The sequence below is a fragment of the Camelus ferus genome, chromosome 10, assembly GCF_009834535.1.
Source record: "Camelus ferus isolate YT-003-E chromosome 10, BCGSAC_Cfer_1.0, whole genome shotgun sequence".
Taxonomy (NCBI): domain Eukaryota; kingdom Metazoa; phylum Chordata; class Mammalia; order Artiodactyla; family Camelidae; genus Camelus; species Camelus ferus.
This window is the reverse complement of record NC_045705.1, coordinates 57,048,577-57,075,178: the sequence shown is the minus strand read 5'-3', so window position 1 is coordinate 57,075,178 and position 26,602 is coordinate 57,048,577. Positions and strand designations below refer to the sequence as shown.

Genomic DNA, 26,602 nt, shown 5'->3' with positions numbered 1-26,602 from the left:
GTTTGCTTCCCTAATAAAAGGCATCTTGATTTTGTTCAATTTCTCCCATTAGTGCATAAATTAATTTAAAATAATCCATAGTATCTAATACAACTCCTCATTGTGCTGAGTAGCATTTTTTCATCTCCTTAACGTAACACTCATTTTACAAACTGAAGTACTGAAGAGTACATTAGCTTTGGAGTGAGATAAAACTGTATTTAAAACTCTCTCACTTAGTATCTTTGCAATTCTCTGTAAATCCAAAAATCAATTCAAAATAAAAAGTTAAAAAAGGAATAAAAAAACCACTACTTGCTACTGTACAACTGTAGTTAAATCATGGTACTCAAACTTAGATCTCAATTTTTACATCTGAACAATAGGGATTATACAGCCTATACCAAAGGACTGTTAGGACAGAGTTGCCTCAAACTAGAGCTCTTCAAAAGCAGGTTTCTGTTTAGTTTTACAGTATTTTTTTGTTAGAAAAATGTAATTTCCCCTCACTCTAAACCTTGATTGATCAATATCTAGCTAGAACTCCATACACAATTATGACTTATTCCCAATACTTCAGTGTCATCATTGACCATTCAACACAACCATAAAGTACCACTGCAAACGATAAAAACAAGTAACCCCCACTCCCACACAATATACTGAGGTCACTCTGATCATTCATTTCTGCTCATCTCAATCTCTAGCCTCATTCCCAACTATTCACCTTTTTAACTTACAAACCCATTTCTCTATTTCTTAAGCAGCTTATTCCAGCAAGAAGGGTTAGGTGTGCAGATACCAGTAATTTTTATGTAAAAGAAGTACATGGAAGTAAGACTAAACAAAGGTGTGAAGTGATAAGTCACTCCAACATGTACTCCTGGAGGATGACCTGTTCGCTTCCTGAACAGACTAACTCAGGCACTCAAGCATTTTCCCCTTGATCAGCGGTTTTCAAATATTTTTTGCTATGGAACCCAATACAGAAAACAGACATAAGCAGAAGCTGCTCCGGCTCAAATAAAGAGGGATGGGGTGCACAGTAGAACCTCGTCAGCTGAGCCCCTTCATAGAAGCTCAAGGCTGTATGAACCAGTATGAAAAATCATTGTCTTAGATGAGTGGTTCTCAAAGTGCAGTCCAAAGGCTCCTAGAAGGCCCCAAGACCTTTTCCACGGGGCCCATGAAATCAAAACTATTTTCATAATAACCCTAAGACATCATTTGCCTTTTTTTTTTTTCACTGTGCTGACTTTTACACGTAATGGTGGATAAAACTGTTGGAACCTGAGCATAAAACAAGACAATGGCCCCAAAGTGTAGTCACTAAATTCTTCACTGCTACTCACATACAGCACACATACAAACAAATCCACTTTCTCTTGAATGTCCTTGATGAAGCAGTAAAAACTGATTGTATTACTGTCAACATTTCAGTACACATCTTTCTAATATTCTGTGTGATTATTCTTTGGGGTGAAATGGGAAGTACTCAAAAGCACTTCTACATATTGAAATACAAGGGTTGGCCCAAGGAAAAACACTTGTGTGATTGTGATTACTTTTGAGTAGAAAGCTGCATCAACTGATTTCTTTTTCATGGAACACCATTTTAATTTCAAATAATAAATGACAAACTATAGTTACTTAGATCTGAAGTGAAAATTGGAATCTTGAAAACTTGAGTACACCACTATGAGCTTGTCAGTTTCCCAATTCTTAAGATTTATCTGATGAAATGGGTGGAAACATTAGCAACTATAAACTTGTCAACATTTGGAAGAGCTGTCTAACTCAGTGAACTAATGATTTCTGAAAGACCAATATGTGATGTCATAAAATCATGCATGGGTAAACACCCATTCAAAGTACAAGATATACCAATGAATTTTAATGTAACATCGTACAAAAGTTCAATGATATGGTTTCAGAGCCCATGTTGCAACAAACCTTTAAAAAACGTTTGAGTGCAGTGTCAAAAGAGAATATAATTATTTGAAAAGGCTATTAAAGCATTCCTTCCTTTTCCAACTACTGTATCTGTATGAGGCTGGATTTTCTTCACAAACTTCAACCAAAGCAATATAACAACCATCTGAAAGCAAAGATTTGCAAAGCTAGTGGTCTTCTATTAAGCCAAACATGAAAGAGATTTGCAAAAACGTAAAACGATGTCACTCTTCTCACTAATTTTTGGTAATTTTTCATAGTTATTTATATTAACAAATGAGTTTATTGCTTTTTAACCAATAAATCTTTAAAAAAATTGGTTTCAGTTTCTCATACAGTAAATGAGTAAGTATAACCCACATAAACAAAAGCTGCTGAGTCTTATATTTCTTAAAAGTACGAAAGAATCCCAAGATCTTAAACTGTGAGAACTGCTAGACCAATGCTATACCCTCCTTCTAATTCATGACTCCAGTTTCATTATCTTCCAATATTTACCCTACTACCTACCAGCTTGAACTCACTCTTGGTATCAGACTTAGCTAATTGGGGCTACATTTTAAGAAATAATTTCTCTACTAAAAAGTTGTAATTGTTTTGCAATACACTAATTTAGTACAAACTCTTCAATGTGGCAGTGTTTATTAAATTCTCAGAATCAGTATAATGGGACAAGATCTCGATTCACGTAGCATCAAGTGTACGAGTGAAATGGAAAGATAACAGAATCACGTAACACCACATTTAATTACATCAATTCAACCACAAGCTCTTTTGCCCTCTTCTGCAAAAACAGAAATAAACATTGTTCTATTTACCCAATGGCAGATCCCTTTTCATACAAGACTTTGATCTCTCCTACCCCAAAGAAAGGGAGGCTACCATAGAAATGAAAGGAGAAACTAAAGAAAGTAACTCTAGCACTCTTAGTTTTTCAGCTTCCCAATACCAGATTTCAACAATTTAGAGCAGTTTTCAGGGACAATTTTCACCAAATGCAACTTATTAGCTGACTCCACAGGCTTATAGACAAGACAAGACAAAGGTAAGATGTTTATTGAAATACTGGGAATGTTTTCTTTAGAGCAGTGGTCTCACTCAAGGGCAGTTCTGCCTTCCAGAGGACATCTGACAATGTTTGGAGATACTCGTTTGTTACAATTTGGGGAGGGGGTGTTATGGATATCTTAACGAATAAAATACTACTAAACATCGTGCCATACACAAATGTCAAATACTTAGTTCAATTCCAAATGCAAAGAATGCACCAAATTCTCGAGACATTGTTTACATACCTTGTCTCTAACACCTATTGTTAAATCTCTACATTTCTTAGTGCCCGAAGCTTTTGAAAAACTGCATGATTACAGATGAGCTCTTTATTGAAAATTAAACATCGTATATACTACCTCTAACTTCCTAAGGTTAACTGCTACTACAAAAATAATATCACGATAAAGTAATATAACCAATTTTTCCAAGCTGTGAACTTGGTTCCCTGAAAGTTGTGCTTGCTCTTAGCTACCTAGGAGCAAGTGGACATGAATAAAGTCAGGTACCGAAGTACCATGTGACACATGAATGTTAAGGGTCCTCTTATTTGGGCCTCAAATTTCAGGAGTACACAGTTTCTTTATAGACTATTTTTAGGCTTAACTTCTCCATATTTGTTTATTCATTCAAGCAAGCACACGTACTGAGGGCCTACTGTGTGCCAAGCAACCTGAATACAAAATAACACAAAAAATATTTTACCAGAATCTAATAAAAAGACAAACAACTAAAATACAAAATGATTTTTGCTATAAATAGAAGTATCAAATAAGTGTTATGGGAGCTTGCAGGGGAGAGAATGCCAGGAAAGGCTTCCCAGAAGAGAGTGATGTTTGAACCGAGAAAATGTCACAGAAAATACACCCTGTTCACCTCTTGGTATTAAGGCTACAGTTCTCATCTTCTCTTATACACTACTGTTTTTCAGTTTTTGTTTCATCATCTAAACAAGGGGAAAGTGACGATCTGACTGATGTGAACAGACCAAAGTAGCAACTAATTCAATTTCATCATATCTCAATGAAGAGTCAAAAAATAACTCCATCAAAGTATTTCCCAGTACTTCTTCCTGTCCAACCTCTGCTTTTGTTAAATATCCCAACTTCTTCCACCAAGTTCCAAACACACCATCTGTCACTCAGTTAACAAGTGTTTCTTTCTGCATTTATAAGACTGTCTCAGTGAATGATCACTGCTCTTTCCTTTCTTCGTTAGCTTCTCCCCCAACAGTTTAATTTTCTCACATTATTCTACTGCAATTCTTGAATTCAGTAACAGAGAGCAGCTATGGGTTCAAAGGTACGAGAGGTACAAAATGACTGCTGTGTACCTTTCTAAGTCTTGTCCGTATTTCCTGCTTTCTATTCCAATACTGTTGTAGATCACTAGCTGGATGCTTCCTTCTGAGTCTCCAGCAGCTGACACAAATAAAAATGTTAGATCTGGAACAGGAAACCAGCCAATGGCATGTAGTTTATCGATTCATTTCCAATATATAACATAACTGACATTCTTGAACCAACTTTTAAGTTTAGTTCTCATGGTCTAGGTTAGGGTACCACTAACGATGCTTCTACCTTACCAAGAACAGAGCTGGTGGCAACTAAATCGGAAACGCTGTGGAAGACTATGTCTGCTTCTCACTACCAAATGTCCCCACCTTAACCCCTTCCAAAGAGAATCCTCAGTAATGGCAAGCTGGAACACCCTTGGAGGGTGGTGTAGTAGAAAAATTTCTAGATTGAGTCAGAACTGGCACTGGCTAATCCTGTTTCTTCTCTGGGCCTTGGTTTCTCCAGCTATAAAACTTGCACGTGCTGTAGGGTAGGGGGATTGACTTAATTTTTAAGGTCTTTATGACTATAGTAATCTGGAAACCTCACCTTTCTCTTGATCTAGCTTTACATGGAACACGTGGGAGAACAGAAAATAAGCTTTCACGCCATTAAACCTATCTTAATTCTCAGATAGTGTTCTAAAAAGCTAACCAACTGCCGACCCACCCACCCTCCCCGGGGACTGCAAATTTCCCCTAGGAGAAGCCAAGGCATATACAGCTCATTCCGCACGACGGTCAAGGAAGTGCTGGGGAGACCGTATGCAGGGTCTTAAGGCGCTGCTCCCGCAAAGGGCAGGCCCACCTAATCACCGCCGGGCAAATGAATGAGTACGACCAGCCAGAGAGACGCTCCCGCAACGTAGACTGCAATGCGAGACCCCGGGGCCCAGACTCCACGGATAGCGATTCCTTCCGCCGGCCCAGAGAGCCGCGCCTCGGGGCCCCAGGGTGGCGGGCCCCGCCCCCTCCCTCAGGGCAGAAGGTGCGCGCTGGGGCGCGAGACTCCGGCGCTGTGAGGGCCTGGGACGCTCCGCGCACCCGCCCGCCCTGAGGGGAGGAGGAGCCTGCCGGTCCCCGGCCGCCACAACCCCGGCTTCCGACTTACCGCCGTGAGGTGGGGGAGAGGAGGTGTCAGGACTGAGGGCCTAGGCCCGTCTGCCACCCGCCGCTCAGCGAGCAGCGCGTGGCCGCCACGAAACCGTCGCCGCCGCCACCACCACCGATACCGACCGCCGCTTCAGGCGCAGCGCGCAGAGGGCCCGACTGCGTCACACGCCGCCCGCCGTCGGGGGCTCGCTCCGGGCGCTCCGCCCACGCCGCCTGCGCATTGGCAGGCGCCGCCGCCACTCTAAGTCCGCCCTGTTATTCATTGGACCACGAGTCTTTTGAAACTGAACGTGAGGGCGGTCTTCGGGAGACGGGAAGAGGGGGAAGAGGAGGGACAGGAGGAATTAGAGGGAGGAAAGGGGAGGGGCGGTGGGAGGTTCATGGAGTCCCGCCCCTCGTCGCTGCGGTTGGCTAGGAGGGAGTCGTGACGTCACAAGGGCCCCTCGGACTGGGCTGGTGAGTGGCTACATCGGGCGGGGTGTGGGAGAAAAGTGATGACGCTACGCAGAGGCTCCGCCCCCTCCCTTGGAGCGGAGAGACTCCGGCTGCTGAGGCTCGGGCCAATCAGAGTGAAGGCTCCAGGATGGCATGGTAACTATTCTACCCTTCCCTTGCCCTCGTCCGCGGGCGGTGACGGGAAGGCTCCCCCGCGATCCTGCCCTCACTATCTGGACAGACCACGAGCGGAGCTGGAGGGCCCTCCTAGGAGGTCTGTCTGTCCGCGTAGCTCGCCTGCAGCTGCTCCGGGCCCTCCAAACCTGGTCTCCTTGTCTCCAGACCCATCCCAGCCCCAGTACAACCTTTACCTCTCTGAATCCCTAGAATAGACGTTAGGAGCATTAGAGATGTCGTAAGGAAATGGCTCAGCTTAGGGTTTGGTACAAATGACAGTTCTCAGAACTTCTTTGCCACCTGCACTTTAGGAACCCCTACTTATTCTTAAAGGCCTGGTTGAAATGTTGCCGCCGCCTCTGGGATACATTTGCCTATCTCTCCCAGAGAGTTGAGGTAATGCTTGGGCAGGCCTCTGTTACAGCCTTGTTACTTTGTATTCTGTTATCTCCTTTCCAATCCTCTGTGCCCAGGATCTCGGAGCTCAGAGCTTCATTTTCATCTTGGTGTTCCTTTCTCCCCAGGCTTTGCCCAGAGCAAAAGCCTGATATCTCAAGGGGATGGGTTGAGCATGTTCTAGAAATTAGATCTAGTGACTGAGGGTCCCACACAAAATAGCAGGGACTGTACTGAGAAGGCAAAACTTACTAGGAATACCGCTCCACCACCCTCTCCTCCTGGGACATTAATACAAGATAGAAATGAGCTCTGCCCAAAACATAGATAAACCACTCTGGGTTTCCAGTGGTGGCAAGAGGTAACTAGTCAAAAAGTGGAGCAGTCATAAAGATAAGATGATGGATAGGAAAAACTTGGTACACTGTAGATGTTCAGTAGATGCTTGAAGGAAGAAAAAAATATATGAATGGTCAAATAGTAAACCTAGTTTAAACATCTGACTCCGGACACCTTCCCCCAGCTCTTCCATCCATACATCACTCTCTTCCCTCCACCTTCCCTTGCCTATACTCTGCATCAGAAAGCCATTAGCTCTACCTGAAGAGTTACAGTAGCTTCCTCACTGCCTTCCTGAACCTTTGATTTCTCACCTTCCAATCCTCAAATCCAACTACGTTTAAGCCTCTTCTCTGTTTATTCTGGTGTCCCTAAGGGCAGGTATACAGCATAGGCACACATTAAATGTTTGATGCATGAATGAGTGAATTATTTTCTTAAGTAGAATAAAAGCATGGGACTCGAGTCAGAGAATGCTGGGTTTAAATCTGAGCTCAGCCATGTATTAGCTGTATGAACTTGGGCAAAATTTTTAACCCCTCTGAACCTCAGTTTTCTTGTCTGTTAAATAGGGATAATAACTATACTTGCCTCAAGAGTTGTGAGAATTAAATGAGATAAGACACTTGTCATGGTTCCTGGTACACATAAGCCCTCAAAAAGTGACATTATTTGTGTTCTTTAAAAATGTTAAGGAATTCCCATTCTAAATATTCTACTACATGGATTCTGACACAGAAAAGGAGCTCAGAAATGTCTTGAGTAAGTGAGTACTTTCAGTCCAGAGTACTAGCAAATGTTCAGGAGCTGGGCTCCTTAAAAGAGTATACTTGTGGGAAGACTGGAGGAGGAGACATTGGACAAGGAGTGCTCCAGGGGGGAATTTTGTGTGATCATGGTGATTTCTAAGTAGCAAGCACTCTTGTTAGGTACTCTGGTAGGTATGTGGCCCTAGGAAGGACTTCTTTGTGGGCCAGGGCTTCCTGGACCCACATACTCTTACTCTGTCTTATTCTCATAACACCCTTTTTGAATCCCATCATCTTCCTTCTACTCTAATGCCAAGGAGTTTGCTGAGCCAGTCCCTGTCTTGGGCATCAGGAGCCCAGAGATGTCCACAGGTCAACACTGCCCTGGCCAAGTGAGACAGAGCTAAGTAAAGTTCAGTTCTGTCCTGGGAGCTCCCAGTCTCTCCCACACATGCCCTGAGAACTCACTCTATGCAGCTATGAGGGGCTGATGCCTAGGGAGGAAAGAGACCAATAAGGGCTGCAGAATTATGAAAGGGCAAGAGACTTCCTTCTAGAGAGATGATTCTAGATTTCTTATATGGTACACTGGAAAGAGCCACAGAGTTAGACTCAAACAAATCTAAGTTCAAGTCCTAGGTCTGCTATTTTTTAGACCTTGCACATTTTATTTAATTGTTCTGAGCCCCAATTTCCTTGTCTATAAAATGGGCACAATAGTTTCTATTTAGGAAGGTGCTTGTGAAGGTCAAATAAGATCATAGAATTTGCAAAGGATTGGGTCCCTGTTTGGCACATAGTAAGCACTCAGTAAATGTTGATTTCCTTCTTTTTTCCTATGACTATATAAGGAAGGGTAATGTTTATAAATGGCATATAATTAGATTTTTATAATCTTGTGTGAATACATTTGACTTTTAACTAGAGCATTTAGTAAATTGTATTGAATGAATTTACTGGTATAGTTACGGTTTCATCTAACATTTTAGACTTTCTATTTGTCCCAGCTATTCTGTTTCTGCTGCTCTCTCTCTCTCCTCCTTTTTTTGGGGGGGGGGAGTGGAGGGGGTTGGTGATAATAACTGCCATTTATTGAGGTCCAGCTCTTTGCCAGATTTTTTATAAAATTGTGATGTAGTTCACATAATATCACATTCACCCATTTAAAATGTACAATTCAGAGGTTTTTAGTATAGTCACAGGTTGCAACCATCACCATTGTAATATTCCAGAACATTTTCATAACCCCAAAAAGAAACCCCAGACCCATTAACAGTCATTCCCCATCTCCGTCTTCCCCCAGCTTCTCACAACTATTAATCTACTTCCTGTCTCAATGAATTGACATATTTTGGACATTTCATATAATGGGATCATACAATATGTGGCCTTTGTGTCTGACTTCTTTCACTTAGCATAATATTTTCAAGGCTCATCCATGTTGCTGCATGTATCAGTACTCCATTCCTTTTATTCCATTTTATGACTATACCATATTTTGTTTACATATTCATGAGTTGGGTGGCATTTGAGTTGTTTCCACCATTAATGATGATTATTCCATTACTCCACTATGAATAATACTGCTGTGAACATTTATGTACAAGTTTTCTGTGGATGTGTGTTTTCAGTTCTCTTGTGTTTATCCCTAGGAGTGGATTTGCAGGGTCAGGTGGTAACTCTATATTTAACTTTTGGAGGAACTGCCAAACTGTTTTCCAAAGTAACTATACCATTTTACATTTCATAGTAATGTTTGAGGGTTCCAGGTTCTCCACATCTTTGCCAACACTTGTTATTTTCTTTTTTTCTTTTTTTTAATTATAGCCATGCTGAGTGAAGTGGCATCTCATTATGGTTTTTCTTATACATTTCCCTGGTGTCTAATGATGTTGACCATCTTTTCACGTGCTTATTGACCATTTAAATCTCATTTCTTAGTCTTTTGGATTATTTCGTTTTCCCTCTTGTGTCAGTTTGGAAATTAAATTCTTTTTCTATTATTTTAGTGATCTCTCTAGAAATTACCACATGCTTTCCTAACTTACTAGAGTGTCATGCTAATCAGTACCTTTAGAGGAAGGACAGAATTTGCTGAGAGGCAAAAAGATGCATTCCAGCCCAGATGAACAGGGAGAACAAAAATGTGGGACCGAGAAAGAGCTCAGTGAAAACTAGGACTTCATCTTAGAAGTGATAGGGGAGCCAAAGAATGTTCTATAGAGCAATGAAGATGTAATTATTATTTGAGGCAGAGTGGAACTAGAGTAAGATGGGTGAGCCTAGGGTGAATAGTTTAAAGCCATCCAAGAAGGATGTCTCTGCCTTCAAAAAGATCTCTGGGAAGAACACTCCTTCTCAACACAGGAGGAGTTTCCTGAGGCTGCCAGGAGACAAGGCAGAGTTTGCCATCTGTGTTCCTTTTACCTACCCCCCAGCCATGCTAACTCTGCCCCACACTCCATCCCCAGCAATTTCTTCTTCTTCTTCTCCTTCTTCTTCTCCTTCTTCTTCTTCCTCCTCCTCTTCTTCCCCTTCTTCTTCTTCTTCCCCTTCTTCTTCTTCTTCTTCCCCTTCCTAGTTTTATTTTTAAGGGGGTGAGTTGTTAATTAGGTTTATTTATTTATTTTAATGGAGGGACTGGGGGTTGAACCCAGGACCTTGTGCATGCTAAGCATGCTAAGCATGCTAAGCATGCACTTTACTACCGAGCTATACCCTGCCCCAGTTTCTTCTTGATGTATCTAAATCTTGCCCATCCTTCAAAACTCAGTTCAATTAAATTAATCGAGCGAATATTTTTTAGCGAATTTTTAGCGAATAATGTATGCCTGTCCCTGGGCTAAGGTCAGAGATGTAGAAATAAATGGAACAGGTAGGGGTGGTGTGTTTAAATGAGCTCCCAGGAAGGTAGGGGAGACAGGCAACAAATTATTTTGCTTCATCGTGGACAGAGCCCTAATAAGGGTGATGGAAGTCCATCTAAGGCCACCTGTGGAGTGGGGAGGTGAGCGGGTCATGGGGGATAGGGAAAGGTAAGGAGGAAGTTAAGCAAAACTTCACGGAAGAGGTGAGTGTAGCTAGAATGTAAAATATGTGGTTTCTGGAGTAGAGGCTGGCCAGATTATGAAGGGTGTATAATACCACACTAAAGAATTTGCTGTTTATCCTAAAAGTCCGAGGAAGTTACTAAATAATTTGCAAGGGCGGGATGTGATCAGATCTGTGTTGTAAGAAGAGCCAATATGGCTGTAATGGGAAGGATGATGGAAAGATAGAGGGCAGTGAAGGAGTGAAGGAGATCTCCTACAGGAAACTTTCCCTGACAACTACATCCCACATTCACTTCCCCTCTTCTGCCTCTCACCTCTACATGCTCCTGGGGGCTGGAACATCACTGAAAACAAATGCTCAGTCATCTTGGGATATTTGGTATATGTATGTGGACAGGGAGGGCAGAGCGGTAATTGCAGCGCGATAATTGCAGCTGAAGCTGGAAAACGGTGGTGCTGTTTCAGGTACAGGCCTCTCTGGGGTGTGTCCAGGTACCAGGCAAACCAACCAGGAGGGCAGGAGACACTGGAAGGCTTCAACAGCAGCAGTGGCTACTTGGACAAGGGACACATACCAATTCAGCACACACTGAGTGCCTGCTGAAGAGCAAAACTAGATGCTTAGGTGCTTGTTCCACTTCATCTGTAAAATGGATTTCATCACACTTACCTTATCAGATGATTACATGGACTGAATAAGAGAATGCACATATAGTCCCTGGCACATAGTAGGAACTCATTATTTTCTTCCACTTTCCCTCCTGTAAATCAAATAGGTGATAGATAGTCTTTCCAACTGAGTGGAAGGAACAGATTCAGACAGCATCAATGACAGCTGAAGTCAACTGAGGATTTCCACGTGCCTGGCATACTGCTATATTACCTCATCTAATTCTCACAACTCTATGATGTGAATAGTCCTAAAACCAATTTACAGGTGAGGAAACTGAGACTTAGGAATGTAGGGTGGTGAATTGCCCAAATCACCAGAGAATTAAAGGTGAGATTAGAGCACCTCAAGTTTCAGGCATTGAGGGTAGTCTAGAGGCAGAGAAGGGACCTAGCCTAAGGGAATTCTATCTAGGGCCAAAGGGACAGACAAAGGGTTAAGACAGGGAGCAAAGGCCAGGAGCAGGCATATGGGAGTTGGACCTAGACAAGCCCCAAGGAAGGAAACCTAAATCCAATTATCAGAAGTGAATGGGGGTGGTTCTTTCACTAAAGTTTTACTAATCATTCTTTGCCCCTGGGACCTTAGAGGACAGGGTGGGGGAGAATTCAAAGTCAAGTAAAGTAGTTTTTAGAATGACACCTTCCCTGCAGACTCAGAGAGACAGCTGTGGATCTCCCACCATTGCCCTGCCAAGGGCTTGCCCCAGTTGCGACCCAGGCTGAATGAATGAACAAAAGTGGATGCATGCAAAAGAGCTCTGGCAAATTAATCTAATTTGAGCCTCCATTTCCCTATCTGCAAAGTAGTGATTATAGCTACCTTGTGGGACTAACAGTTTATAGAGAGTAAGGGAATGGCCTCAGGTGCCAGGTTCGAGTCCTGGTTCTGACATTTACTAGCTATGTGAGTAGGTAACTTACCTTCTCTGTTTTCCATTGGTAATGTGGGGATATTAATAGTATCTACCTCATAGGGCTTTTTAGAGGATCAAATGGAATAACAAGTAAAAGGTAGAAAAGTGCCTGGGACACAAAGAATGCTCAAAATGTGCTAATTATTACTGTGGGGATTTAAATGGGGCATAATGTGATGGTAATGGAGTCTAGCTCAGAGGTCCTCCACCTGCTGCTGGTGCTCGGACAACCCCACATTGTAACTGTAGGAGAGATTTCTAGTCCTTTCCTTCCTTTTCCCTGTTGAGGTAGGATGGTCTTTACAAAGGTAGGCAGGAGTCCCCCTCAGGTTCCTTTATGGGTCAGTCAGGGTCAGCAGGGAACTCTGGCTGGGGTCTGGTTCCTGGGAATCAGCGCTCTCATTGTGGGGAGAGACCCACGGCTGACGGCAGGAGAGCCTCTTTCTGTTCTGTGACAGACGGGACAGGGCGCCCTCTCCTGATCAAAGGCGGGTATAGCTCTGGTCCAGAGTTTCTGGGGTGAGTCCCCACGGGATCTCGCTACCTGTAAAGGTTCTCTTCCCTTTCTTGAAATGCCCCAATTCAGCTCTGGACAGCAAAGATTGGGGGAGGGGCACCGAGGCTGGGGCTAAGCTGGTTTAATGTTTCAGTAGGGCAAAGATGGATAATTTATCTAGATTGGGAGTGGGAGGTGGGTAGACTGCGGTCAGGAAATGAGAGAATTCAGGACCCTGTCGAATTAATTTTATGTTCTTTCAACAGGTGATGGAACGCCGCTAAGAGGTAAGGTGATAAGGTGACTTATCCAACGTGTCAAACCCAGGTGTCCAGGGCTCTTCTGGCTGCCCCTACGCGGAATTAGTGGGACAGACCGGGGCTGGAGCAGCATCGCATGAGGGGACAGCAGATTAAGCGGGGCAGCCTGCGGTCCCGGGCCTCAGAAACGGGGAGGGGCCAGCAGTGGATCTGGGCGCAGTTTCCTCCCCAAGTTCCGCCCCAAGCGCGCCGGCCCCGCCCCACCCCCGGCGCTCGCCCACCACCTCCAGGGCCCGGCCGGGGCTTCCCCGGGGTAGCCCAGGCTCCCGGCCTGCGCCGGCACGGCCTTCTCGCCGCCACAGCCTGGGTGAGTATGGGGATGGCTGTGCGAGACTACCGGACAGCCCCACTTGGGGGAGCTCGGCCACGCGGTCTGGCCTCCGCAGGGCTTGGCCCCAGGCTCGGGGGCGGGGGCGGGGGATCCCAGTGCCTGCCCAGGAACTGCTGCTGTCCCAACTGACTGAGCTGACTCCTGTCTCCTCTGCTCCCCGACTTGGGCCCGGTGTTCTGGAGTGAGCCTCTCCCTTCTTCACTCTGCAGGGACTCCTGGTCCAGATTCTTCCTTAGGTGCCCAAGGATGAAGGTTAAGGGGTCTTGGAACCCTGTAGATTAGTTTGAAATCCCAGCTCTGCCAGCTATTAGCCTGTGACCTTGAGCAAGTGTTTTTAACCCCCCTGAGCCTCAGTTTCCTCTTCTGTGAAATGGAAATATACAGGCTATAGCGCCTACCGCATAGAATTGTAGTGAGGATTGAAAGAAACAGTGTTTATCCAGTGCTGAACAGGGTGTTCATACTCAGAAAGCACCCAGTAAGTGTGCATTTAAACCGGAGGCTGAGAAGATCTTTTGGGATCTTTTGAAATAAGGTAGGGGTACCCCTAAGAAATCAGTTTTCAGTTAATTGGTATCTTTGTGGAAGTTAGAGTTGGTTGGGGCTGAATGGCTGCCCCTCAGATAGTGAGCTCCCTGTCCTGAGACCTGGGAGAGTATAATGACCAAGTTGGACTGGCCTTATTAGTAATCCAAACCAAATCCCATGTTGCACAACTGGGAAAACAGTCCCAGAGTGATTAGGTGACTTGCCCAAGGTCACACAGCCAAAAGGGAGGTTAGGCATACTTCTGAGAAGTAGAACAGACTGTTCCTTAAACCTCCTTATCAACTCCTGCCTTGGGCACTGCCTGCTCATTCCCTGAGGATCTGGTTTTCGGTTTGGGGGTCCTAGTGATTCCTGAGGGATCCAGAGCAGCTGACTTTAGAGAGGGATGTTGGAAGGGGGTACTACCATTATAGCCATAGAATCTAGGTTTGGGCTGAGTGGAGAAGGTGTGTGGGGATGATCCAAGGAAGGTATTTGCTTTGGGAGGGCCACCAGGGCCACTTCCACCTCCCCTGGGAGACTCCCAACCCCTAAAAGGAGAAAGAAGCTTGAGCAGTTGAGGCGGGCTGCCTGCTGGAGCCTGGAAGAGAAGTGGGTGGAGGAAGTTGTATGAGAGGCGACTCCACCTGGCTTGCTCTGGAATGGCAGGAGGCCAGCCTTCCGGTGGTCAGGGTTCTTCCTGAGGTTGGGACTAGAAGGGAGAGAGTCCTGAGGGCGGGGCCAGGAAGAGTTGGGACTTGATCTGGCAAGGCCCTGGAGTCCAGAATGGCGGGTTCTTTATGTATCTGGAGTCAGCCCTAGGTTGGCAACAAGAAACCTGAATTCTGAGGATGGCTCCCCCTTAGGCTCAGCATCTGGCTTTGAGGGAGGACCTTCCTCTCTCTGTCTTGGTTTCTCTGTCTTTAAAATGGGGACAGAGCTGACTGACTCATCTATATAGGATGTGGTTTTATAGCTTTGCTTCTCCTATGGACAGAGTATCCCTTCACTTTCCCCTCCTAACTTGACCTTAACCCAACCTTTCTGCCCAGAACTCTGGCCCAGAGAGGAAGGGGTCAAGGAAGGTCAGAGTTGCAGTTCTTCACACTGTGAGGCCCACATCTCCCACTGCTGGCTCTTCCTTCTATTTGCTATGTGATCCTGAGCCAGGGTCCTGTGCCTCTCTGGCCTCACCTTCCCTTTCTACACTCTGAGGGGGGGCTGGGCTAGGATTGCTGGTGTATACTTAGCTATTATAACTCCTGACCCTAGATACCCTCATCTGAGCAGGGGGCTGGGGGGTGGGGCACAGTCCTCAGGAGCCCTTGCCTAGTGGACAAGCCCCTGGGCACTGGGAAGCCTCCAGAAGCTGACCAGGCAGCTCTCTCCAGCAAATAGCAAGCCCAGGCTAGCACCAGGCCTGATTCTGCAAAGCCTTTCACCCTCAGAGCACGTGAGGCAGCAGGCGGGGACAAGCAGGGGGTTGAGGTTCTGCAGGCTTCCATGGAGTCCTTGCTGCTGTGGACTGTGGTACAGGCACACAGAGCCCACAGAGCCTGGGAAGGGACTGAAGGTGCAGAGGGGCCCTGGGCCGGTGGGTGAAGCAGTGTGAGCTGATGGGAGGCCCTGAAACATGGAGGCTCCAAGGCCTGGGGAGGAGATGGGCCATTCTGTCCACTGGGAGGTTTTAGGATTGGTTCCTGAAACAAGAGAGACTAGTTCCACCAGCTCCTGTAGTCTTAGGCCTGTCAAGCCTGGCACAGGTCTCCCAATCTATTCAAGCTTTGTCTTAGCACAGATTTCGTCCATTATCTTTCCTCTGAAATTGAGGGCGAATGTTCTCATGGGATTCCAAGTCTGTCTTCCTCATCCAGGGCAGCAGCAGTCCAAACTTAGGGGCTAGGTGGCTTCCTTCTCACACTCCTCACCCCCATAGCACAGCTAGGCTGAGGACTGAGCACAAGGGCTGGCTTCACCACTGAGTCCCAGCCTTGCTACCGTGGGCCCTGACAGCACACCACTCTATCCCCAGGTCTGACAAGATGTACCAGGTCCCACTGCCGCTGGACCGGGATGGGACCTTGGTCCGGCTCCGCTTCACTCTGGTGGCCCTGGTCACGGTCTGCTGTCCACTTGTCGCCTTCCTCTTCTGCATCCTTTGGTCCCTGCTCTTCCACTTCAAGGAGACTACGGCCACACACTGTGGGGTAGGGCTTCGGAGGAGGGGTACTGATACCTCATATTCAGGCCCAATCAGATCTGTTTTGGATCCTGATTCGACTGTAACAGGGTTAGCCATCAAACATACTGGGCTGCTGGGGGGATGCCTGCAAATTGAGGTCCCAAGGATTTGTCTCCCTCCACCTTCCATGAAGGTTGCTGGGGGCCAGGGTCCCTGAAGTTGGGCAGCCCCAGAACCCAGAATCCAAACCTTACTTCACAGAGGGGCAGATTGAGCAGCCCCAGGGTTTTCTGGGGGATGGAGAGAGAATAAGACTGGGCTAGAGGACACTTGGGGCTTCTCAGTGTGGCACTGTGGAATTGTGTGTATATATATGTGTGTAACTGTGAGGGGTGTGACTATAATGGCTTTGGGTGGCATATGTGTGTGAGAGAGACCGTATCTGTGCCCTTCTGGTTGGGGACCTGACTATGTGTATGGATATGTGTTCTGGGGTTTCCATAGGTGGCCATATATCCTCTGGACAGGGACATGGGGTGCTGGGCCAGGAAGAAAGTTTTGAGAGTTATTTCTCTGTAGGTTATTGGAGTAAATGGGGTGAGACTTGTGTGCACCTTTCTTATCTTCCTAGTTCATCCACTGACTCTGTATATGACCTGAGACACAGAGACTGAGCCTCAGTTTCTCCATGTCTAAAACAGGGTTGATAATTCCTGTCCTCCTCCTTCTCAGGGTTAGTGTTGGGCTCCAGAGGAAATAGGAAGGTGGTTCATGGAATGTAAAGGATGAGGAGCAGAAGGAAGAAGAGGAAAAAGAGATTGTTGGGTTGGAAGGCAGGGCAGGAGAGGAAGTTAGCCTAGGGTCTCTAGGCGGGAAAGTGGCAGGTCCTGGGCACAAACCCTTGGACTAGCCTCACAGAGAGCTCTAAAGGCCTTCAGTCAGCTGAGATTCTCACCTTCCTATAAAGAGCATCTGCTCCAGAAAAGGGGTTCAACGAGGAGTGGTGTCCGGCTGGTAGGGGTGGGGGCCCACTTTTTTTTCCTTTTATATCTCTTATAATTTGGAGGTGGGTATCTAGGTCTATTTATTTATTTATATTTTTTTGATGGAGGTACTGGGGATTGAACCCAGGATGTACTCTACCACTGAGCTATACCCTCCCTCCTCTTTTGTTCATACGACTTGAAGTTTTCCCTCTTCTCAATTTGTTAATGGGTAGATGTGGGCCTTGAGCTGTGGACAGCCAGTCTGATGAGGCCCAGGGCTGGGAGCTATCAGAAAGAACAGGACTGAAAAAGAAAGAAAGAAAGAGAGAAAGAAAAGAAGGAAGGAAAGAAAGAACAGAACTGGAAAAAAAGGGGGTGACCAGGTGATCTGAGGGGGAGGATCAGAAGGGTCCATACAATAGCCTCTCCTGACCTATTTCTCACCTTAGATAATACATCAAATGTTCTATTACCCTGGTCAACTCCTCTTCACCCTGCAAGACCCTGCTCAAGTTTCTCCAGCCTCCCTGGGGCAAGCTTAATCACTCCCCGATCTGGGTGCCCACAGTTCCTGTGTTCTCTCCTAAAGTGTTCTATCATATCATGAGTGTGTCTTTCTTCCCTACCAGACTGGAAGCTCCTTGAAGGTGGGTACTGCATCTGAATCAGAAAGTATTTGCTGAATAAGTGGATAGGATGCCTCCTCCCTCCACCAGCCCAGTGCCCTGGGAAAAGGAAGGCATTATATAATGCAGTCATTGTCCATATAGAAAATTATAATATTTGTATAGCATATGGAGTTAAATGGAGTAGGCTGTTCGCTCTGGTCCTCATGGCTGGCTCCAAGGGCTAATGGGATCAATAACCTCAGCATACCTAGAACCCATTCTTGGCATGCTAGTTAGGGAGCTAAGGCATAGGTAGTTGCTGGAGGGTTACCTGGCCCTCTGGGGCAGGACTAGGTCTAGTGACCTTGAGGGTATTTTGTCCCCACTCCCTGGGACTACTACGATGGATCCACCTGGGGATTTTCATATATGCTCTGAATTTCTCACCCAGAGTATCCCAGGAATGGCCAGCCTGAGGAATAAAAGAAGTAGCCTTAGTCTGACACTTCTATAGTTAGATGACCCTGCCTCTGCTTGCACATCCCCAGTGATGGAGAGCTTCTTTCCTCCCCAGGCAGCCTGTTCCAGGAGACTTAGTAACTAATAATTAGCACGCTCTTTCTCATAGTGAGCATATACTCTCTGGTGAATCTCTGTCTTGGCTCTGGCTCTGCTTTGGGACCCTTAGAGCTACTCTTTCCACCCGGCTTCCAGCTGGCCCTGCAGAGGTGGGAAGCCAGTAATGGTGGGGGAGGGGTGTCCCCTGATTTTACTCTTCTTAGGTAGCATAGCTCCAATTCCTTCAGGCAACCCTTACAAGACGTGTGCCCCTGGACTTGGTCCAGTTGATCACTGTTTTTTCCTACGCCCTGATGTGGGCATAGAACTTCATAAGCATTGGGAGGTACAGGCAAAAGCAGGACTGTTCCATTCCTGTTACTGGCTATTAGACATCTGTTAATGCAGCCTGAGCTGCCATTAGCTATTTCTGCAAAGGTACAGGCTGGACACTGATACCTCATATTCAGACCTGTCTAGATCTCTTTTGGACCCTGAATCTATTGTCTAAGCTAATCCTAAATCTAAGATTAGCTAGCTCTCTGGTGGGGCCTAATAAACATACTCAGTCCTGCCTCAACAAAAAGGGGAGAAATCCTACTCTGCTTTCTCCCTTTTGCTTCCTAGAAACCTGCCTATATCCCTGGACTCAACACTCAGAAAGGGCCCCACCCCCATCCCTGGCAAGGAAGCTGCTGTGGCCTGACCTCAGCCACTATCACTTCTTACCTTTGCAGAGTGTTCTGGGATTTATGACATGGCTTTGTTGGTCCTGGGAAGGCTGTGTGCCTGGGCAGGCGTGGAGATCTTGGCTCTGTGGGCGGGAGGCAGGCCCTAGAGAACTAGGGGTGGGACCCTCCAGTCTTAGAACAGTCTCAGTCTGGCTAGAGCCCTCAACCCAAGCCCCGGATCCTTCAGCACCCGAGTGTGAGTGTTGCTTAGTGCGCCCACCCTGACCCCAATTCCTTGATGCTGAGCTGGACTAGTGGAATAGGGTTCCCTTAATGGAGGGAGGTCTGAGTCCCAGGGGAGATTTGGTCCTAGGCTTTTAATACAAAGCCATCTCTATCTGCCTTCCCAGGAGGGATCCCAACTTGAGGGGCCATGGTGGTTGGGGCAATGGGGGTGGGAGGAGGGAGTTCTCTGCCCAGAGGGAGAAGGTAGCAGAAGAAGCCCAGCTCCCGCAGCCTGAGTCTGTCCTTCTTGGGTCTGGCCCAGCACAGCCCCGAGGGGAGAAGTTTCCCATGACCCTCAGATTCCCCAGAACTTTGGACTGGGTGACATGGTCTTCTCAGAGAGGAAGGAGATAGAGGTCTGGGCCTCTGGAGGGACCCTGATATCTTGAGATCAGGGTACTGCTGGCCTGAGACTTGGATCATTCTGAGCCTGGGGGTGGGATGGCTGGCAGCCTGTGGCCCCACCAAAATAGGTTCTGGGGCACTCCCATTGTTCCTAGTTGAACTTGGGTGAAGAGCAGGAATGTGGTCAGACAGGGTCAGTGGGAGGGCTTGGCCCAGTTTGATCCAAGGGGCCTTTGTCTAGGTTACTTGTCCTGAAGAAAGCCTTGACTTGCAGCCTTAAGCTGTCAGGTGGCAAGAGGCCTTATTCCTAACATTTGATCCTGGCATAGTTCTGGGCCTCAGTCTTCCCTTATGTGGAATGGGAATAATAACCCTTTCCCCTCTGATCCGTCTCCTGAGTGGGTATGAAGGTCATGAGAATGAGGTGGGCCATCAGAACTTCCATGTCCAGGCCACTGGGAGCCTCTGTTCTCCAGGCTTTTCAAGAGGGGAACCTACAGTACCAGGGTGCCAAGGGGATTCCTAAGAGCTAACCCTGCCTATTTCTGCTGCTCTTGCCTCATCTCTCTCTTCTCCTCTTCTGCCCTATTTTCCTTTTTCCCTTATGTCCTTTCTACTCTGGCTCTTCCCTATACCTTGAGGAACCAGCTCTGGAAAAGGCCTCACTTTCCTAGGCCCAGGTATCCCACCAGACCCCAAGTTGTGTCCCTCACCCTACTCGGGCACCACTCCCTACAGGATGTTCTCTGCAGCCTCCCAGCCCTTGGACCCCGAGGGGACTGTGTTCCGGCTCCGCTTCACAGCCATGGTCTGGTGGCTCATCACTTTCCCTGTGTTCGGCTTCTTCTTCTGCATCATCTGGTCCCTGGTGTTCCACTTTGAGTACACGGTGGCCACTGACTGTGGGGTGAGTGCCAGGCTCCCCAGCACCTGGGTCAGGGCCAGGTCAGGAGATGGCAATAAGGGTGGAATCAGAGAGTAGGAGAGAAGGAGGAGGGACAGAGAGAGGGGAGAGGGGTAAAAGGATGGTGAGGGGAAAGTCAGAGGTAGGGGAAATTTGTGAAGGAGACTCATGGAAAGTACAGTCACAGTCCTCCAAGACCAGAAGAGGATTGTAGAGGGTGTAGGGAGCAGAGGTGGCATGGGGGAAGGAGGGGAGTGGGACTAGGTAGAAGAGGTCGTGAGAGGGAGAAGGGGGCTGAAAAGAGACCAAACTGGAAAGGAAGCTAGGACTGAGGAAGTAACATGTGACCAGGAGCCAGGAGAAGTAACAGGTGGCTTTAGCCCAGACTAGGGGCCTGACCTGGGAGGACTCCTAGCCCTGCCCTGGGTTCTTCTAGCTTGGTTTCTTTTCTGGCAACCTCAGGCCCCACAACCTGTATCCACTCAGGGCTCTGCCAGCTAGAAACCTAGAAGTTCCTGCCTCCAGTAGCAGTCCACTGAGCCTTTCTGAGGGCCCAGGGGTGGAGGTTCTGTGTAATGGGCATGGAATTGAACATGGACTTGCCCTTAGCATCTTATTCCTACAAGAGACACATCTAGGCACAGACAGTCACAACACAGTGAGATAGGATTCCTTTTGTGACAGAAGGGAGCACAGGGATGACGGGGCCCAGAGGAAGCACTCAGCCCAGCTTAGATGTTGGAGACTTCCTTCCTGAACAAGGAGGAGTTGTTGCTGTGGGAGTGAAGAAGGATCTTTGTGAACGCCAGGCTGACAACTTTTGATTTTATCTAGAGGGCAACGAGGAGTTTTGGAAAGATTTTAAGCAGGAAAGGAACATGATCAGATTTGAGTTTTAGAAGACCATTCTGGATCCCTGAGTAGAGAACAGATTTAAGGAGAAGGGCAAGAGCAGGGAGTAAGGAGGCCAGTGCAATAGCAAATGGTACTGGGAAGACCAGAGCTAAGATGGGGACTGTGAGGATAGAGAAGAGGGGATGGAGTCTAGAGAAGATTAGCAAGTAGGATTGACAGGAATGGGAGTTTTTTGTCCAGTTGGCAAGGGGTAGGGGTTGGGTGGGCAGTAAGGTAGATAGAAAAGTCATCCATAATTTCAGAAGACTTTTATCTGAGGCCAAGGGAATGAATCTCTAATGGTGAAACATGAGGTGCTATGATAGGGAATGTTTTGGACCCCCCTCCTTTTATACCATGTGAAATTCTGATACAGTACCCTGCCATAGATCCACTGAGCCTGTCCTCCAGGCCAAAGGGTTTTTATTCTTAGGGAAAGGGGTTATGTTCCCATCTCTCAGTACCCTTAGCTCTGGGCTTATGGGGATGTTTGGGGTGAGCTGTGTACGTGGACTCTGATAGCTCCTGATGTTGCTTGTTGCTGGCATAGCTGGTGAGTGGGGAACTTGTGTGCTTGGGATGGGGGGAATGCATGTTTATGAGTATCTATACCTGATTATGCATGTGTGTGTGTGTGTGTGTGTGTGTGTGTGTATGAGACAGAGAGAAAGAGAGAGAGAGTGATGGAAGAAGCAATCCCTGCTCCTAGAATCCTGCCCCCACCCCTAATCTGAGAGGAGCTTCTGAGGATAGGATGAGCAGCCACAGGACCCTAAATCTCTCATCCTCCTTAGACATCTCCCAAACTCTCTGCCGTCTCAAGCCTTTACCTATTTCCCAGTATCAGTCAGGACTCTGGGCCCTTGAGTGCTCTGGGCTCTCCCAGCCAAGCTTTAGATGCTGGTACTGTTCCCCTTAAGTAGCTGAGATTGGGGCGGGAATTTCCAGAATAAATATTCTAGGAAGTGGAGGCAACACTCCCACTAACTTTACACATGGGACCTACTCAAAGAGGCAGAAAAGTCACATAAGGAGGCTTGAGGGGTCTCAGATGTGTCCGGTGAAGATACAATTCCCACCTCTCAGTCATATGCCGGCCTTCCCATGTTCAGTAGCCACATAGCTCACAGCCTATTTGCTGGCTTTTCAGGGAAGTTTGTCTCTAAAAAGTCATAGCTTGTACCCACTGTGCACCAGCCACTGCAGATGCCTTTAGTATTCATTATATTTAGTATTCACCATCACCCTGCAAAGTAGGTGATGTCATCTCTATCTTGCCAATGAGGAGGTTAAAGCTCAGAGAGGTGAAGTGACTTGCTCAAGGTCACCCAGCTAATAAAGGCAGAGCTGGGATGCAGGACTAGGTTTGTGTGGCCCCAAAGCCTCCATGCTGCCTCTTCACTGATTATGCAGAGTGAATATCTGAGTCTGGTCTCAAGCTATGATATCTCAAGCCATGGCCTTGAGAGTTTCACCCTCTCTCCGAGAGCTCCGCACTTAGCTTCCTCTGACAGCGCTGAGGGGAAATCTATCTCTGTTTCTATGAAGGCTGTGAAGGCCCTGGCTAGTCCTGCCACAGGCGCACCCCTGCCCTGCTAGCTGCCTCCATACTTGCTTGCCTTGCCAGCCATCTTAGAGACCCATTCAGCATCTCCATTGGGAGAAAGGAAGGGATGTTCCAGAACTCCATCTCTGAAGACTGGCCCTGCCGTAGTCACAGCAGGGTCATTCCCTCTCTGGGTTGCTGAGCTCTGGCACTGCTCTGGCTGTTGGTGAAGGTCTGAAAAGTCCATGGAAAGTGTGGGCAACAGGCTGGTAGCTTCCACGGTCATGGAATCTTTTTAGGAATACAGATTCTCAGATTCCAGACCTTCTGCCTTCTCACACAATCCCAGATGAGTTGCATGCATATTAAAGTTTGAGAAGTACTGCTCTAGGCTGGAGTCTAAGAGATCCTCCTCCCATTCCCGGCCTTTCTGTCCCCATCAAAACTACTGTTCACCCATCCCTCATTCTCTCCCTCCCATATAAAAAAAACACACCAGTCTGTGTGGTATTATCTCCTCACTCTAGCTCCCTAAGAAATGAGGAATTCCAGCTTTGAGAAAGACAGATGAGAGAGATGCATAAGAACAGGGTCATTGTATTAGACTACCCCAGGTTTGGAGCACCCACTTTCTTAAACATGATCAGAGTTAGGGTACTCTTCTGGCCCAGCTGCTCTGGGATCTCACAGTACCCTCTACTGCCTTGGTACCCCTGACCAGAAGAACAAGTTTCTCAGAACAAGAAACTGAGAGCAGTCAGGAACAGCTCAGCTGGGCAGTGAATCCAGCACTGTCCCAAGGAAACTTAGATGGTCTGTGACTCATTTCTGCCATTGGGACCAAATCTGGGGTGTGGGCTCATGGAACCTCCCACTGGGGTATATCAAAGGCACAGCTCTGTGCTATGGGCTCGAGAACCTCTTGTCTTGTCTACAGCTTTCCCAGCCATGTGTAGGGAGATGGACAAGGTCCTATATGCCCCTGCACAAACCTCAGGCTGGCTGAGGAATAAGAAGCAGGCACATTGGGGGCCCAGGCCCTGGAAGGGGAGGTCTCCCTGGAGAGCTCTGGGGGAGCTGAAGGAGGACTTCCTAGAGGCTGGAGCAGAGTCTCCTGAAGGCCAAGGTGATTACAAGAAAGATCTCAAGGTGGGCAGGGTGGGTGGGGCTGGCAGGGGGCCGGCACCCAGATGGGTCACAACTCTCTAGGTGCCCAATTACCTGCCATCGGTGAGCTCGGCCATCGGCGGGGAGGTACCCCAGCGCTACGTGTGGCGCTTCTGCATTGGCCTGCACTCAGCGCCCCGCTTCTTGGTGGCCTTCGCCTACTGGAATCACTACCTCAGCTGCGCCTCCCCGTGTCCTGGCTACCGCCCACTTTGCCGCCTCAACTTCAGCCTCAATGTCGTGGAGAACCTCGCGCTGCTAGTGCTCACCTACGTCTCCTCTTCCGAGGACTTCAGTGGGTGCCCAGACAAGGGAAGGAGGAGTGGGGAAGGGTTCGGGGAGGGGACCCCCCACCCCCATCCCCCCACATCTTCCGACACAGGGCTTTCAGTACTCCTTGCAATGCAAGCTCCCAACCTTCCTTTCTCCCTCCAGCCATCCATGAAAATGCTTTCATTGTGTTCATTGCCTCATCCCTCGGTCACATGCTGCTCACCTGCATTCTCTGGCGGCTGACCAAGAAGCACACAGTAAGTCAGGAGGTACGGTCTACCCCTAGTGGGGCTCCAGGTGGCCCAGAGGAAAATGAAGGACATTTGTCCTCGGGTTGCCAGTAATGGTGAGGTGGAAACTGGAATTCTCATGGGAACTTGGGCAGGGACTGGGCTTGGGGACAAGTGGAGGGTGATTGGTCAGAATCTAGGGCTGTGTTGGGTAGTATGGGGACTGGAGAATAGAAGGGAGGAGACTCCAGATGGAGGTAGAGTGAGGGGCAGCACCCAAGCTGCAGTGGGTTAGGAACACTGTGTCAGGGGTAATAACTCCCGTGTCCCCCGCCCACACACACACCTTTCTTCTCCCCGCAGTATCTGGAGGTCTTGGGTTGGTGAGTAACTCCAAGTAACTTTCATACTCCATTCCCCCAAAGTGGGAGGGACAGGGACTGCTCCTCGGCCTCATTATACCCCCAAATGCAGGGAAGTGAAATGCCCATCATTCCTGCTGCCCCTGCCTGTGCCCTCCTTCCATGAGCGAGGGAGGTAAGACAGCCCTTAGGAGCTGGGGCTAAGACAGGAGGCAGTCCACACCTACCCAATAAGCTGCAGAATGTCTGATCATGAGCCCTTCCCCTAGGATCGCAAGTCCTACAACTGGAAACAGCGGCTCTTCATCATCAACTTCGTCTCCTTCTTCACCGCGCTGGCTGTTTACTTTCGGCACAACATGTACTGTGAGGCTGGAGGTGAGGCCAGGCTAGGATCCATAGGTGGTCACAGTGGCTACAGGACAGAGGTGATATTTTGTATAATGTGCAACATAGCAGTGATCTTGGGGGCTACCTGCCATTGTGTTCCCTGTGTGGTGATGTGGTGGTGGTGGTTTCTCAAGAGGTCCCTGGTGGATGGGGAAGGAGGCTTACCATGCCTTGTTCCTTGTGTCCTCACAACAGTATACACCATTTTTGCCATCCTGGAGTACACCGTTGTCCTAACCAACATGGCATTCCACATGACGGCCTGGTGGGACTTTGGGAACAAGGAGCTGCTCATTACCTCCCAGCCTGAGGAAAAACGGTTCTAAACCCTTCTCTCCTGCTGGGGAGGAGGCCCACTGCCCAGAAAGGAGGAAACAAATACCACTCAGGCCTTCCCCACCCCGTGTCCTCTCTCGGCCCTACTGAAGCTGGGGAGAAGGGAAGAAGGGAGGAAGGACACAGGACAAGGCTTTACCCAGCCCTGCTGGCTTCTCCTTCCCCCTACCCCACTGGAAGGTACAGGGACCTTCAAGCAGCATCACCCTTACCTGAGATGCAAGAAGCTGAGCTGGCAGGAGAGCTCCACCACCTGGTGCTAAAAAAAAGTCCTGAGGTTCATAACCACCATCCGGTTCTTTGCCTTTACAGAGCCACCTCTTGCTGAGGTCAGGGACCACTGAGCAGTGGCTGCTACCAGAAAACCACAGCCATTTCTCCCCACAGGGTCATTCACTTAACTAATGTGTCTCATGATCTACTCTGCACATCCAGCCCTATGACCACAGTCCCCTGCTAAGGTTGCCCGGGTGTCCTGGTCTTGACTTCACCTCTGATATGGTGTGCACCCTTCCCCATCTGCGCCTCAGTGTGTCTGTGTGGATGATGCCAGGGTGGGCGGGCTGTATAATCCAGTGGCTCTGCCAGTCTGTGCTTATCCCTGTGGAGGTGCTGTTCTGTACCTGAAGAATGACCAGCTCCAGAAAAAGCACTGGCTTGTGTATTATTTCCCATCCCTTATGAAACCTCTGACTTACCGATTCTTTCTCCTTGGCAAAGGTGTTGGGTAAGGGCACAGACTCCTACCCCAAAGTGGGCTCTCTGGTGTCCTTCCAATCCACCCTACTGCCTAAGGCCCTGAGGTCTTTTGGTTGTACCTTTTATTTCAAAGGACAATAAATGCTTTTTTTTTTTTTTTTTTTTTGCCAACAGTCTGGGCTAGGCTTTCTTGTTTTGAGGCTTGTGTCTGTTTAATGGAAGTGAGGTGAGGAACAGGCTCCAGGATGGAGGGAAGTCCATGGCACGGTATGATCCCTGTGGCATCCTCCCACCCCCCTTAGACCAGTAGTCAGTCGCCTAAGAC

General features: G+C 47.8%; 2 protein-coding genes across 13 annotated transcripts in view; one reads left to right on the top strand and one right to left on the bottom strand.

Moving 5' to 3' along the window:
- NUP98 (nucleoporin 98 and 96 precursor) overlaps positions 1-5,623 on the bottom strand; it is an 81,640-nt gene extending 76,017 nt beyond the window's left edge. For 6 of the 7 annotated variants that reach the window (XM_032489228.1, XM_032489230.1, XM_032489233.1 and 3 more), the window contains exon 1: positions 5,430-5,623. The gene's annotated coding sequence lies outside the window, so the exon portion shown is untranslated. Of the gene's footprint in view, positions 1-4,315; positions 4,404-5,429 lie in introns of all 7 variants that reach the window. The other variant, XM_032489229.1, reaches the window with a different exon arrangement.
- Positions 5,624-5,912: 289 nt separating this feature from the next.
- On the top strand, positions 5,913-26,443 carry PGAP2 (post-GPI attachment to proteins 2). 6 transcript variants are annotated; one of them, XM_032489253.1, is made up of 8 exons: positions 5,913-6,022; positions 12,929-12,949; positions 15,874-16,048; positions 20,215-20,383; positions 24,030-24,282; positions 24,423-24,517; positions 25,122-25,230; positions 25,438-26,443. In XM_032489253.1, exons 1-8 carry the CDS (start codon positions 5,926-5,928, stop codon positions 25,566-25,568), a joined length of 1,050 nt encoding a protein of 349 aa, XP_032345144.1. In that variant the 5' UTR covers positions 5,913-5,925; the 3' UTR covers positions 25,569-26,443. The 6 variants fall into 6 exon arrangements, with proteins under 6 accessions (XP_032345144.1, XP_032345143.1, XP_014412174.1 ...); XM_032489252.1 differs by having other exon boundaries at positions 24,423-24,529; XM_014556688.2 differs by lacking the exon at positions 20,215-20,383 and having other exon boundaries at positions 5,932-6,022.
- The last annotated feature ends 159 nt before the right edge of the window (positions 26,444-26,602 follow it).